Below are 13,057 nucleotides of genomic sequence, written 5' to 3' on the forward strand. Positions count from 1 at the left end.
AAAACTGGATTAAAAGCCAAAGGACACTCAAACAATACATGAGAGAGGAGTGGGTTAGAAAAGGTTAAGAAATACTGGACAAGAGAATTTACAATTTTAGGCTCAAAATTCTACAATTATTTGATCGTGCTGTTTAACAGTATGTGCAAGGCACTGCACTATATATTTGAGACAGATAACAAATGCCATCTCTGTCCTCTGGAAATTAATATCCTATTACAAACACCAAAGAATGGTAAGTGAAGCCGTAATTTTCACAAATTCCTGTGTTTACACCTTTTTCTCTGTATACTGTGGGTCATTATGAAAATCAACTAGAAAAATATATTAGGCTTGCTTTTCCCATTTGAAACATTCAGCATTTATAAATTTGTCTCTCAACTATTTGACTGCTTAAAGGAATAGAAAGAAAAATAATACCGTTCAATAGCGCCAGTTTAATTGTGTGCCTTTTTCTTTGGAGGTAAATGACCTACATACCCAGCAAAGATTACTCAGAAGGCTTTGGTTTTATGTAACAGCATCACTAGGAACAAAGTACCTTCCCAAATATTTTACATTCTTAGGAGTTCAATATTTCCTTTTACCTTTTCTCAACACTTCAAACATGTAAACCTGAAACTGTCAAGAACATGTAAAGTAAATACTCCTTCCTACATAACTGTGGGGTCAATTATCACTTTGCCAGAGGGTAGAGGGTTCAAAAAATACCCCCCTAGCTGAATGAGGTAATCGTTCCTCATCAAGCTCTACACAACAGCACTGGAATTCAAAACGCCGAAGGTAGCTTTTCCCTAGTATCTCTCTTACAAAAGTCAAAGATTAAAGCACTTCTCTCTCGATAATCAAGGAGTCATCGTCCCTCCACCAGCACCTTAGTCTTGGCAACTCCAACTCTGGCCACAGCAGTGATGGGAATATGCTAAGGACTGGAGCTGGGAAGGCACACAGGCAGGTAATTCTTTCATCAGGTAGTCATCTCAGGGAGGAGTTCTGCCAGTCAGAAAGTGGCCTAACCACATTTCCCAATACAGCAGTAACTAAAAGCTGCATTTCAGGAGAGAAAAACAATCTACATGCTGGGTGGAACATTATTATTTCTCTTCTTGATTACTACGTAAGAGTGACACAAATTAACACTCTCTTTTTAGAGAAAAGGTGAAAGAATGTGTGTGTAAAGATTGGGACACAAATATTTTGTGATCTTGATATCTAGGCTTATATCAGAGAAGTAGAAATGAATAGGAAAAGAGAGGGTAGGGAACTATGGCACAGAGTGCTTTTACCTTCCTCTCATTTAAAAAAGTTAGCAAATAAAATGTTACAGCAACTGGCTGGCTAATGCATTAAATACAACAATAAAAACTACAACAATGAGGCAGAAGATCACTTGGGGCCAGGAGTTCGAGACCAGCCTGGGGAATGTAGAGAGACCCTGTCTCTATTTCCTGTTTAAAACAAACACTACAACAAAATGTGTTGAGTTCTTCCCATGCTTATGTCCAGGACTTCATTTCACAAAAGCAAATATGAAACTTGCTTAACTTAAATTGCATTTACCTGCTTATTTCACATTTAAATAGCTAAATATCTCTAGTCGATAATGATAAATAACTTAACCAAGCAACATAAAAGTAAGTTATAAAACCTTGGTATTATTTGACATTTTGCCCCTCTTCTGACAGGAGGATGGCCTCCTCTCACTTTTCTCTTGAAATGTGAAACGGAATTTTGATGCTTTCCCCTACGTGCAGTATTCTTAAGTATGTATAAAACTGTTTTCGAAATAAATTTAAGCTACATGAGTCAAACCAAAAGAAAATAAATAAAAAAGGAAAAGGAAAAACAATCAACAGGATAGTTAAAGCAAAGTTTAATATTTGTCTTCCTAAAAAAAGAAAGGCTTAATATTTTTTACATTGAAATGTTTGGACTCTTGGTATATTGTTTTTAATTCATGGGACAATGTGGCCATTTGTTTTTTTCCTCTTAGGACATTGTTTTTTGAACACATAACTTAAGAGAACTGCCTAGGCCAAGTATGAATTCAAAGTAAAAAGCTGGGAGAAAAGAAAACCACCATCAGAAAAACACTTGGTAAATGTGGCATTCTTTTGAGTATATAAAAATAAAAGAAAACTCAGTTTAGAAAGATGATAAACATTACTGAAACACACACTAAGAGGTGAGGAAAGAACGATTAAATGATAGAAAAAAGTTAACTCACATTTCTCCTTCTAGAAGTTCTATTCCTTTATAACTTATATCCTCCATGTGCAGTTTGCATATAGTAGCTCTGCTAAAAACAACCACATGGAAAATTTTTGTTCCAGATAATACTGCAGGACAGGGCTTGGCAGCTACAAGTTGTAATCAGAATGCTTCAAGAGCTAATGTAACAGAGATAACAACCAAACATGCATTACAGTGCATAGTCTTAATTCTTTTTAAAAACAGGCTGGGAGAAGGTCAAAAGCTCTTAGGTTATAGTGTACTTTATTCAGCAATGAGAACTTTTAAACTAGGGAGAACTTTGCTCCATGAATAAGTGAATTGCTTAAAAAAGAAATGATTCTTTTTTCCAGTTAGGGCATTCTTCTATTATTTAAGATGCTCAAACATACAAGCCTAGAATGAGCAAAAATTTCCAGTTACTAAAAATGACTTTCCCCAGCAATTCTACAGGCCTAAATTGTCATCTACAATTGACTGAGGCTCCTCTAGCCATCCCACTGGCAACGGAAGAGCCTAGTTATTTAATAAATATGGAAATCCACAGTACAATGGGCCACTTTTTGCCAGGGGTAATATAAAAAAGAAAGAATGCTAATTTTATGGGTGTTGTACCCCAAGAGGGGAGAATAAAGAGACCTGTGACTTGGTAAGTTTTCTGTATTAGTTGGCAGACTGAGATAAAAGGAGTCACAGAAAGATCGTGACTTCAATCCAAGTTCAAATGGCAAATTCAGATGGAGCTCTAACTTGGTGGAAATTAAGCACCACGTTGATGTGAGAAATGTGAAATGAGAGAAACCCCTCCATCCACAGTGAGAGGGGGTTTCATGTGATCCGTTGGTGTTATTCTCTCCCCCCTCAACACAAGCTGGCACTCACACAGCTGGGCTAAGATGGCTTCCAAAGTCCGAAATAAGACGCTAGCCCAAGGCAGCCCTGGCCCTGCTGCTGGAACTCAGAAGCAAATGAATCAAAGGCTCTTTTATTCTCCCTCCCACCAGAACATGCTCCCTCTCTGTTGTAAACTAACTGCTTGCCAGAATGAATTACTTAGCTTAAAACAGACATAAAGAAATCTTAAACAACTCATGTCCCTTGGAATTTTAATAAGTTCAGGTGACCAAACAAGTTGTTTTGTTCATTTCTAGTTTGATGCAGAAAATTCACTGTGCTCAGGAGCCCATGAGGAACAATAGATCTTAGCAGAAACAAAAACTTCTCAAACTAGAAGATACAGCTGACAGCCACACTCCACACATGAAACTGGGGTGTTGGGAAGCAGTTTTTTTTCATGAGGACATCTAAACCTCAACACAAATGTTTGTTCTTCCTTTAAAACCAGCCCTCCCTTAAGATTTTGCTGTTGCTGCCGGCAGTACACCAGCTTACAAGAGCAAAGTGTAAAATTCATTTGCAGAGTCTTCCCTGGCATCTCCCACCCCTCCATCCCCTGTTGTCACTCTAAACTCTTAAGTAATAGTACTTCATTTGGCAACTAATCATATATGGCCGTATAACATATCTCCTATAAAATGATTGACAGCTTGTCTTCACAAACAGATTAGAAACTCCTTAAGGGCAGGGAGTGGGCCTTTCCTTCCTTGCATTCCACACATGGCACATAACAAAAGCTCCTGCGATACTTGTTTATTATTCAGTCAACAGGCATCTGTTGAGCTCCTACTCTGAGCCAGGCATTGCACAGGGGCTCAAGACACAGCACCCAGCCCAGGAGCACAGCAGCCAAAGGCCCTGCACACAGGTCTGCCTTTAGTTAAAAACCAAGAGTCCCCAAAGAATACTGCTTAAGCAGTCACTAAACTATTTAAGATAAATAATAAAGATTTCCCCAAAAGGATGATGTCCACCCAAAATTTATGTTGTAGCTTATTGAAGAGCTCCCCATTTGTCCCTTCCACCCAAGAAAATGTCTAAGAGGAATGCTAAACTGCAACAGAGCTTCTGCTGAAGATCTATAGCTCTTCCCTCACCCATTTTACAGATAAGGAAACTGAGGATCAGAATGGTCAAATGCTCCTGTGGGTGAGTAGTGGCAAAGCCAAGTAGAATTCGGGTCCTGACACTCAGTTTGAGTTTCCTTCCACTATAGCAAAACATCCCCAGTAAAAGCATCAGTGGTTGCATCAAATTACATTTTAAAACAAAATTCTTCAAAAGTAAAGTAGTAGCCCACCTACTACAATGCTCCTTCTGGCTGTCAGTATCTGTAAGAAAATTAGGAGTGCTGAGTACCTAATACATGTTTTCAATCTGTCACCTCTGGCCAGGCACGGTGGCTCACGCCTGTAATCCCAGCACTATGGGAGGCCGAGGCGGGCAGATCACCTGAGGTCAGGAGTTCAAGACCAGTCTGGCCAACATGGCGAAACCCCATCTCTACTAAAAATACAAAAAAACAAAATTAGCCGGGCGTGGTGGTGGGAGCCTGTAATCCCAGCTACTTGGGAGGTTGAGGCAGGAGAATCAGTTGAATCTGGGAGACAGAGGTTGCAGTAAGCCATGAGCCAAGATCATGCCATTGCACTCCAGCCTGGACAAGAGCGAAACTCCCTCTCAAAAAGAAAAAAGAATCTATCACCTCTGAAACTTTCTCAGTCTGCAAATTATCAATAGCTTATCTGCATATTTTTATGTTAAGTCCAAAATATGGAATTTTACTTACTCTCAAAAAATGCTGTGTGTTTAACTCCTTACATTTTTAAGCAGATTATGGCAAAATACACTGAAATAACCAGTCACTTGTCAAACAGATTATCCAACTATAACTCTTGCCATCTTTTATTCCAAGATGATCTCTTAAAAAAAATAATTTTAAAGAGCCAGCAGAATTCTCTACCCTCCAAATTAATGCACCTTCCTAACAGCAATTTTGAATCTCAAAAGGTAGCAGTCAGCTTTAGAGATTCAGCAAGTTTCACATGGAGAGTTTTGCGCTTATCATTAAGCCCGGGCACAACAAATGAACTATCATTAACTATCGTAAAGGCTTAATGTAATTGCAAGTTGATGATCTCTGTTAACAGAAAAAACATTCTTGCTACACTTTAAAAGGTAAAAACATTGGGAATCTGAATTATGTTTACTAACATGAGGATGGCAAGAACAAATTTCTTTCAACAGAATAATTATGCTTATTCAGTCACTGTAAGCAGAAACATCAGAATCCATTGATTGCTAGTGGTAATTGCCAAAAAGGTATAGGAAGAGCTTCTAGACATGACAGTCCTCTTTGTTGTAGTGACACTACAGAGCAGGGGTTTCATGCTTAGCACAGGTCCTGGGTTGTCCTTGAACCAAGGAGATGCTGACACTTGGCCTGCCCATGCCCCCCTCCTCCATGTCAGATGTCAGGTGCCCACCCAGTAGGAGAGGCTATTTCTGTTTCTAGGCCCATTTCCAGAACCAGGGGTGTGTTTTCGAAGTCCAGACAAGAGTTGTCCTGTTAATTGACAGCTGCAGAGCAGACGGAGAGCCCATGCTGGGTACAGATTACCCACCTAAGAACTGGCTGGGGCCTTGCTCCCAGGCTGACTGTGAGCTAACAGGCCACCTTGCTCTGGCCTCAGAAGCAGGTTCTCCTGCTGAGATTGTGCACCTGCCCAATGCTGACAGCTGGGCTATGGAGGAGCCCAAACTTAGGGTTCAGGATTCAGGCAAGGAAGCTCCTCCTGTAGAGCTAGCTGTGGTAGCCAGCTGTCTTGAAACAATACTTTGTTTACAGACTTGCATCTTGTTTCAGCTAAAATTTCAGGTTCTGATGAAAATTCCACCCTTATTTCTTTAAATAATTCTTTAAAAATCTGAGCACCATTGTTGAGTGCATACTACCAAGACTTTACTTGTTTTCTGTAACCCTAGTGACAGTAATCTGTTTATGATTCCATCAGGTCCTTAACAAAGTAAAAAAGCAGCTGTTTAATATATAACACAGGATGAAAACAGCAACACCACAGTAGCAACCCTGAAAATAAGCATTAAAAATTTTCACCTACATTTTAAGTAGATTTTAAAAACTTCCAGGAGAATGAAACACATACAAGAAGAAAGAACCCTTGTGTGAATACAGAAAAAATTAAAAAGAGAAGGAAAAGCTGGGGAATCTGCTGACTACTCTTGACTTTCATTTTCTTTTGTGTCACTCTTTAGAAAATTCAAGAAAAGCTTACACATCAGACTAACACACTAGTGTGTGAAAAACCAACCCTGCTTGAGTTGACTATGAAACAGTAAACATAAAACAGAGTTGTAAATGGAATACGTTGGGGGCCATATATGAGATGGCTTTAAAGATAAAATTATAACAATTTAAGGCCAGGTGTGGTGGTTCATGCCTGTAATCACAGCACTTTGGGAGGCTGAGGCGGGCGGATCACCTGAGGTCAGGAGTTTGAGACTAGCCTGGCTAGCATGGCGAAATCCCATCTCTACTAAAAATACAAACATTAGGTGGGCGTGGTGGTGCATGCCTGTAATCCCAGCTGCTGGGGAGGCTGAGGCAGGAGAACTGTTTGAATCTGGGAGGTGGAGGTTGCAATGAGCCAAGATGTGTCACTGCACTCCAGCCTGGGTGACAGAGTAAGACTCCATCTCAAAAAAAAAAAGATTAATTAAAAAAAACTAAAACAATTTTTTTGTCACTTAAAAGCCCTTATGGATCATCTTAATCAGTGTTCGGACTACCATAAATGCTGTAAACAGTGAGATAATTGTCAAAGTCCCATGGGCCAAATATTCCAAACAGAATCATGATGCTCAAACTCCCTGAAGTCTCATTTAATAATTATAGTACCAAGAATTCAAGATACCTTTTCATAGCGAATCCATTCATTACAAATCATTATCCAGAAACATTTTGCCTACTGGGTGGCCAACAATGTTTTCTTTATCCAGAAAAATAAACATTCTACATGAAAAAAAACAAGCATAGGAAATGCATGTATACATGCCCATATCTTTGATGGTCAAAGCTACTTTAGCAAAAACCACCTAACCTGGACACCAATGCCAAAACATCAATAAACTGGGAATGTCAAAATCTTCTGGGCCACCAACCTGACAGCTAAAATACAAGCCTTATTTAACTCATTATACTCCATGCTGGTTTCCTCTATTCTGACAGCCACCCTGTCCACTGTCTTCCCAGACTATCTCCATCTACTTTATTCATGGGTAAAGAAAACACCAGTGCTACACCAGGCAAAGAAAATCCTAGTTTCTCCCAAGCTGTTAGGCATATTCATCCTCCTGTGGAAAACACAATGTAGTCAGCCCACTGTCTCTCTCAAATGTTCCCATAGTTTCAGTCTACACTGAACTTGTTCCTCAGAACAGCCAGAAAATATCCATACCGCTCAACTTAGACACACAGTCATATACCACTTTGCATTGTTGGCTTTTTCACATATGCTTGTCTCATGGTCCTAAAGACTCAAAAAGCTACTTAAAGGTAAAGACCAGGTCTTAACGTTTCCTTAGCACTGTGCACCTGATCCATAGCCCACCTAATTCTTGTATTCTCAACTAATATTCAGAGTCAGGAAAAGTTAAAATATGAAAGGAACTTTATTTTGTTGTTGCTGTTTTTGCTCCCTGTCATCTAGGCTGCAGTGCAGTGACACAAACTCTGCTCACTGCAACCTCAACCTCCCTGATTCAAGCATTTCTCCTGCCTCAGTCTCCCCAGTAGCTGGGATTACAGGCGTACACCACCACGCCCGGCTATTTTTTGTATTTTTAGTAGAGACAGGGTTTCGCCATGTTGGCCAGGCTGGTCTTCTGACCTCAGGTGATGCACCCGCCTCGGCCTCCCAAAGTGCTGGGATTACAGGTGCGAGCCTGAAGGACCTTTAGAGAGAACCTAGTCTAAGCTCCACATTTGAAATGAACGAGGTGAGAGTCATTAACCTTTTACAGTGAATCAATCAGGCAGATCTGGGTTCAAATGCAGGACTGTTTTCTGTGAAACAGAGATGACATCTACCTCAGAAAACAGTTGTAATGATCAAATTATACTTTCCTTTTTGTTGTTTTTCTTGTTAAGACATAATCTTTTTGGCTGATTTTTTTTCCTGGTTAATAGTTCAATTGAATTCTAAGCCCAAGATGCAGGGCTTTTCTCCGACTGTATTTTCTGACCTTATGGTTGGTGTCTAATACAGTGCCTCGCGTCTTTTGAGTTAGTCATGAATGAACCATGTGAAAGAATGAATTAAACCTATATTATCACTTTCTCGTTCAGCAAATGTCTTATTCTTTAGTTCCTCCAAGAATCTGTCTTTCCTAAGTTGGGCCTTCTCAAAACAAATATATTTATCTCCCTACCCCTTCCTCCCTTCCTTCTCTCTCTCTCTGTCACACACACACACACACACCCCTTTCCCTTTAGAACAGCTGGAGAAAAAAAAACACTGCCTCCCTCATATTTTTGGAATAAAGTTAGCATTTTTACTAGGATATTCAGGAAAACTGATAGATGGACAGGATTTGGAGGTATTACACATCTCTGGAGAGCTTTCTTATGATTTGTGGCATCGAGTCCTTCAATAAAATTACTTGTCTATAATAAATTCTGGCAGAAAATAAATCAGAAATTCACTGGTGAGTTGTCAGTGAAGTTAAATACTTCACTCTGTTCTATACAAGCAAACAGTGACTAATAGGATTAACCTGAGCTCTAATACTGGGTGTAGATATTCTTCAACGACAAACGGGTTCCATTAGTACAGGCATTAAATTTATATATTTAAGGGGGCATAAATTTTGCTTTTGCAAACACATTTTACTAGAAAAATATTTGGTCCAGGTGTCAGGACAAAAGTGTGATTTCTTTCCTTTGCAGGGGGCAGCAACAAAACCACCAATGGGAAGAATAAGATCCCAGACCTCTGAAGAGGACACAGGTTTCCACTAAAGCAAGGTTGATACTTTCAAGGAATATTTTTCGTAACAGCTAAAACGGTTTAACACATAGCATCTTGTATCAATTACACAAACACCATTAAAGCCACTCTGGTTCCCTGGGAAAGGACTGCAACTGAAATCCCTTCTGGCTTCAGCTGTCCCCTCCTGCCGAGTTTGACAGCACATCCAAGGCGCCCAAACACCAGCCACTAGGCTCCCCCCAGCGCCCTCCTCTCACAGCAAACCGCCAAGGCTCCCGGGCCAAACTCCAAAGTCCCTCAATTCAAAACCGCGAAAATGTGAACCCTGCTAAGCAAACGGCAGGGCGCGTAATAACTTTTCTTTCTTTCCCTTTTGCGCGCATTCGATATGCTTGTCTCTACTACCAACTCCTCAGGTCCACAGCCCGCTTCCCGCAACCCATCTCGAGGAGCGGAGGAGAGGGAGCGCCCATCAAAAAGAAAGGGCTAGTGAGCCCTAAAACCTCGGCGGTTTTCCCGGTGCGGGAACTTTAGCACACATCAGCACAATAATCAGATGCAGGGATAAAGCAGGAAGAAGGCTCCTCTCTCCATCGCACCCCATCCTTCCTAAGGAAGAAGAAAAGCACGCAGCAGTTTAGCTGGAAGTCTAGGCCCTTTTATGGGGAGAGCAGGTCCGCAAAGCAGGCTGTCTAGAACCTGGAGGAAGAAAGTTGTCTAGCCAAGTGGATGACTGGGGGTGAGGGAGTGCAAGGCACCCGGGTCCCGAGACCGCCAGGGGTAGGGGCCAAGGGGAAAGAGACAGGCATTTGTTTAAGAACCAACCCCGCGCTCGGCCAGCTGCAGCCGCCGGCGAGCCGACTGGGAAGGGGTGTGGACGCCGAGGCCCGCGGAGTGGTGCCCACAGCTGTACTTACATAACGCTTCAACTTTTTCTCCGGGGGGGACTTGCGGAGCCATCCGGAGCAGACCACTTCACCACCGCTCATGGTGCGCGCGTCTAGGGCTCCGGGCCGGGCAGCTGAGGGGCGGCGGGCGCGCTCCCGACACAGCCGACGCCTGTCGAGCGCGCAGCGGCAAGAACCTAGCTCTCCTTGTCGCGCACCCCGGACGGACTGGGCGGACAGGCTCCACGGTGCGTGGGTTCCACGAGTTCGAGTCTCTCCTCTGCAGGCCCACGAACCTGAACAGAACGCGAGCCGGGGTAGCGGGCTCGCCGGCCTCCTTTCAGTGCTCCCGCCTCGCCTCCAGACGTGCCGTCTCGCCAGCTGCCTCAGCAGCGCTCGGACTCAGCGGGACTCTGCCCCGACTCGGAGCCGGAGCCTCGGTCCCTGGCGCTCCGCCCCCTAGGGACAAGACCTCCCCAGAGCGCTTTCCGAAACAGACACAGTGCTGTTCACGCACACACACGCACACATACACACACACACAATGCCCCGCGCGGTGCCCACTCCCGCTCGCCCGCCCGCCCTCGGTTTCGGTGCGCTCGGAGCGATCCTCCTTCCCTCTCCTTGGGGGAGGGTGGGTCACTTCGCGGCACTCGGGGAACGCCGAGGAAAGGGGAAGCCGCGAGCCGCCTACGGGCAGCGGGCGCGGGGCTGGTCCCGGGTCACAGAGGGAGCCGCAGGGTTGGCGGCGAAGCGCGGGGCGTCTCTGAGCGGCGGGCGCAGGGAGGTCGCAGGTCAAGCTGGAGGGTGGGTCCGCTCTAGCTGCCGCCGAAGAGGGCGGGGAGCGGCGGAGGAACGAGGCGCTTGGCGACTTGGCTCCTGGGAGGGATCCCGCTGTCCCGTCCTCTCGCGCTCCTCCCCCGCCGCCTCCCCCACCCCGGGGCGCGCGGCAGGTTCTGAGCGGCTCGGCCCCAGATCCCGATCCCTCCCTCTCCCGGCCTCCGGGATCCCTCTTCCTCCCTTTCCTCCTCCCCTTCCCACGTTCACGCCCGGCTCCGGTTTCTGCCCAGACTTTCTCTGAAACTCCGCCGGAGCGCTTCCAGCCAAAACAACAAGGGCTGGGGGAGGAGACGGACGAAGGGAGGGAGAAAGGGAGGGAGGGAGCGCGAGTCCGAGAGGCACCCTGGGATCTGTAGTTCGGAAAGCAGGAGCAGGGTCCTCCGCCGTCCGGCGGCCCCCAGTCCGCTCCTCGCCCGGGAAGACCGCAGAGGCCTCGGCTAGGGCGGAGGCGCCGGGGCTCGGGCGCGGGGAGGACCGAGGGACGTTCGAATGTTCAGTCCGGGGCTTGCCATCTTGACTCAGCCCGGTGTCGGTTCGGAGCTTGTGCTGTGCCCGAGATCAAGAGTTTCGGGGGTTTTCTTTACTTGAGAGCCTGAAAAACAAAACCGCCGGGAGACCACCATCCTGCTGGTCCCCGCCACGCGAGATTAAAGGACAGAACAAGAGGGCGCGGGAGCTACCAGCTTGGAGGGGAGGACAGATGGGAACCCTGGGCTGGCCTGGGCTGGTCTCTGGAGCTGTTCTGCCAGAGTGATGGGGGCGCTTGGCGAGGCCAAGGATTTGATTGGGTCCTATCTCTGGGACATTTTGAAGTCTCACACTCCTTCCATTTGTTGTCTATTCCACTTAACTTTGTATTTGTTTGAAATCTACTGTTGGGATGCTGGACTAAAAGAGGGAAACTCCGTCGGGCGCGGTGGCTCACGCTGTAATCCCAGCACTTTGGGAGGCCGAGGCGGGCGGATCACCTGAGGTCGGGAGTTCAAGACCAGCCTGACCAACATGGAGAAACCCTGTCTCTACTGAAAATACAAAAATTAGCCTGGCGTGGTGGCGCGCGCCCATAATCCCAGCTACTCGGGATGCTGAGGCAGGAAAATCGCTTGTACCCAGGAGGCGGAAATTGCGGTGAGCCGGGATCGCGCCACTGCGCTCCAGTCTGGGTAACAAGAGCAAAACTCCGTTTAAAAATAGAGAAAGAGAGAGAGAGAGAGAAAGAAATTTACTGGGTCCCCTAGTTCTATTTGCCTACTTGTGTGTTACACAATTATTATACCTGGTCCTGAGTTTAACATGATTCTGTAATAAAAACATCTCCAATTTATTTGTGAAAAAGCCCCAAAGCAAATTTCAGCAGATAATATAATCAGATAAAAGTGCTAAAAATATGAGGAGATAAATGAGCATTTCTGGAAAGACATAACTTCAGTCATTTTCTTATTAACACAACATTCATATTCTGAAGCTCCTCTGAGTTTGAAAATGTTAGATGATTGTAATAAGAAATTAGGTGCTGGAGTAGTGACGAGACAAAGGTCCCTGCATATATGGAGGTGGTGGCATAGGGTAGTAAGCAAATAAAGCGTCAACAAAACTACAGATTGAGACTCAGTCTCAAAAAAAAAAAAAAATCGGAGAAAGGCTGATTCCCATTGGGGTTTAGAGACCTTCATCTTTTGGCACGTACTTAACAGTATCACAAGGGCTGAACTTTTCAGGTCATCAAGTGAGTAGATGGATGCACTTTTCAGGTCATCAAGTGAGTAGTCGTGACCTTGGGTAAACTACACAATATCTCTGAGTCTCAGTTTCCTGATATGTGAAATGGGAATTGTAACACCGATTTTGCTGAAGTTTAATGAATAGAAATGGTAGTGTTGGCCGGCGGTGGCTCACGCCTGTAATCCTAACACTTTGGGAAGCCTGGGTGGGTGGATTGCCTGAGCTCAGGAGTTTGAGACCAGCCTGGGCAACTCGGTGAAAACCTGTCTCTACTAAAATACAAAAAATTAGCCGTGGCGGCGTGCGCCTGTAGTCCCAGCTACTCGGAGGCTGAAGCAGCAGAATCGCTTGACCAGGGAGGCAGAGGTTGCAGTGAGCCGAGATCGCGCCACTGCACTTCAGCTTGGGCGACAGGGTGAGACTCCGTCTCTAAAAAAAGAAAAAAAGAAAGAAAGAAAGAAAGAAATGGTA

The 13,057-nt window shown here is 44.7% G+C and overlaps 1 protein-coding gene and 1 pseudogene across 3 annotated transcripts in view; one reads left to right on the plus strand and one right to left on the minus strand.

The window, feature by feature from the left end:
* Positions 1 to 10,488, minus strand: part of GAB1 (GRB2 associated binding protein 1) — a 132,126-nt gene extending 121,638 nt beyond the window's left edge. For 2 of the 3 annotated variants that reach the window (XM_003899221.5, XM_003899222.5), the window contains exon 1: positions 10,055 to 10,488. In XM_003899221.5, coding sequence (XP_003899270.1) covers positions 10,055 to 10,126 — 72 coding nt within the window. In that variant the 5' untranslated portion in view covers positions 10,127 to 10,488. Of the gene's footprint in view, positions 1 to 2,227; positions 4,592 to 10,054 lie in introns of those variants that run through there. The other variant, XM_017959083.3, reaches the window with a different exon arrangement.
* On the plus strand, positions 10,125 to 11,140 carry LOC110743338 (annotated as a pseudogene).
* Positions 11,141 to 13,057: the final 1,917 nt, after the last annotated feature.

Source organism: Papio anubis, chromosome 3, assembly GCF_008728515.1.
Source record: "Papio anubis isolate 15944 chromosome 3, Panubis1.0, whole genome shotgun sequence".
Lineage (NCBI taxonomy): Eukaryota > Metazoa > Chordata > Mammalia > Primates > Cercopithecidae > Papio > Papio anubis.